Raw genomic sequence first — 2,484 nt, forward strand, 5'->3', positions numbered from 1 at the left:
TTATATTGCCATTTGGCTTAACCACATTACTTATACCTCTCCTATTTTATATATATAGATATAGATATAGATTTATGGTGAGACTCAAAATTAGGCCAATCAGGTGATGACAGGTGTTAAATAATTATTGACTTTTTAAATTTGATGTGGGCTGTTAAAAATAACTGCATTTTAAATCCCATAGGTTAACAATAGAGTAGTCTGGAGCAAAAAAAAAAAGTGAATGAAAGATATTTTTATACCAATTCTAATAGTTGAAGAGTATTTTAAATCTTTTTCCGTGTTAAAAATAAAGTAATTCGGTTTCGTGAAGTTAGAAAATTGTACTTTGAGTCGGTAAAGTGAAGCCGCAAAGGCGGTAAATAGTAAACCTAATAGGACTAGTAAATCTAGAGAATGACGTCGACGCTTCACAAAATACAAACGCCTATATAAAGTAAAGGCCACTATTCCATTGGAGTAGAATAGAACAGAACTCTTACCTTTTATTCACAACTCTTACGTTTTCTCTCGTTTATTATCCAATTCTAGGGTTTGCTTTCATCGATTGAGTATGTCTTCATCTAAGAATATTGTGTTGAAGAGTTCTGATGGCGAGACTTTCGAGGTTGAAGAATCTGTGGCTTTGGAATCTCAGACAATTAAGCATATGATTGAGGATGATTGCGCCAACACCAGTATTCCCCTTCCCAATGTTACCAGTAAGATCTTGGCTAAGGTGATTGAGTACTGCAAGCGCCACGTGGATGCTGCTGCTAAGACCGATGATAAAGCCGCTGAGGATGATTTGAAGAGCTTTGACGCTGATTTCGTTAAAGTTGACCAGGGCACTTTGTTCGATCTTATTCTCGTATGAATTTTTTTTATTCGTAGCGATTGTTGATTTTGTATGCTTTTGTTGTACTGATTTTGATTGATAGGTTGTTTATTTGCCTGATTTTGTGTTTTAGGGTTCATCTATTGTTGTACGTTTTGTGAAATTGTGTATATTCAGTTGATTTTTCATGGTTTTGTTGTCGTGATTTTGACTAATAAGGTAGTTCATTGGCCTGATTTTCTGTTTTAGGGTTTGTTTCCGCTGTTGTGCCTTTATGCTGGCTGCTTTACAGTTTTATGGCCTTTTTGGTGATGTTTTACGATTTCTGCTTTTGTTGCTTTAATTGTTCTTATATTCTGTTGATACTTTATGATTTTGTTGTATTGATTTTACTGTTTATTTGCCTGAATTTCCGTTTTAGAGTTTATGTGATTGCTTTACAGTTATTGCTTCTATTGTTTGTTGTTTATTTGCTGCTAACTATTAAATAGTTGTAGAGAAACTCATAGTCTCGTGTGAAACTTTGATTCAATTATAAATGTATAATAACACCAAGTAATGCAACTTTAGGTGTGGTAGGAGATACACTTCTTACCATTGCTGGTGTAATTGCAACCTTTTACAAGTGCGGGATAATGGCATGCTTATAATAATTTATTTTACAGACTTTGTTCCTATTGTTGATTGTTCTGTAGTTTTGGGATTTTGAACCCCATTCAGTGGCTGATAGTTGTTAATGTTTTCAACTTTTGATATGTTACGCCCTCATTACGTGATATCCCAAAATGTTTGGCACAATTGATTTTTCTACAAATTTCATATTCATTATTAGGAATTCAATGTTATTGCTGTGAGGTTAGATTTTCAACAGATACTAATTTAATGTGCTAGTAAAATCAACATCTTTAACAATGACGGAGAAAGAGTACTCTACCGCGCATGAATCAGAGCCCTGCTTATTGTTAGTTGGTTCTGGACAATTACCTAGGACTTTTATCTTTGAGTCCTTTTTGGTGAATTCTTTCTAAACCTGTTTTAGAGTGTGTGCCTAATCGAAGTGCTTTTAAAACTATTCAGGCTGCTAACTACTTGAACATTAAGAGCCTGCTCGACCTCACCTGTCAGACCGTGGCGGATATGATCAAAGGGAAGACTCCAGAGGAGATCCGCAAGACCTTCAACATCAAGAATGACTTTACGCCCGAGGAAGAGGAGGAGGTTAGGAGGGAGAATGCTTGGGCTTTTGAGTGAAAGCTGATATTCTTAAGTGCTGGTGATAAGAGTTTGCAATATATGTTAGTAGATGCTTTAAACTATCTTTTATATTAGTAGTAAATATGTTCTTAATGTTTGCTTTGGAACCTTCAGACTATGATGTTCTTCCTAACTTCTACTTTGGAATCTTCCACTTCGTTCTTCACTGAAGACAGTTAATCCTCTTTTTGCTATGCATATATTTACTTCTTTTGTTGCGAAGTATTTGATAGATTAAAATTTGAAATCCAGTGGAATCATGTCAAAAGCTGTTTGCGTTTTTATTGACATTGCTGGAGATTTGTGTCGTTCCTGATGTTCCTTCCAAGGTTGTTATTGCTTTTATTGGTGCTTTGGGCGGTGGGATGTGAGTGCTGGAGGCATCTGCTTCTTAAGTAGTGGGGAAAATAAGC

At 35.4% G+C, this 2,484-nt stretch overlaps 1 protein-coding gene across 1 annotated transcript; it reads left to right on the plus strand.

Moving 5' to 3' along the window:
* The first annotated feature begins 450 nt into the window (after positions 1–450).
* Positions 451–2,242, plus strand: LOC132599336 (SKP1-like protein 1A). Its single transcript, XM_060312660.1, has 2 exons — positions 451–850; positions 1,895–2,242. Exons 1-2 carry the CDS (start codon positions 554–556, stop codon positions 2,066–2,068), a joined length of 471 nt encoding a protein of 156 aa, XP_060168643.1. The 5' UTR covers positions 451–553; the 3' UTR covers positions 2,069–2,242.
* Positions 2,243–2,484: the final 242 nt, after the last annotated feature.

This window comes from Lycium barbarum, chromosome 6, assembly GCF_019175385.1.
Source record: "Lycium barbarum isolate Lr01 chromosome 6, ASM1917538v2, whole genome shotgun sequence".
Taxonomy (NCBI): Eukaryota; Viridiplantae; Streptophyta; class Magnoliopsida; order Solanales; family Solanaceae; genus Lycium; species Lycium barbarum.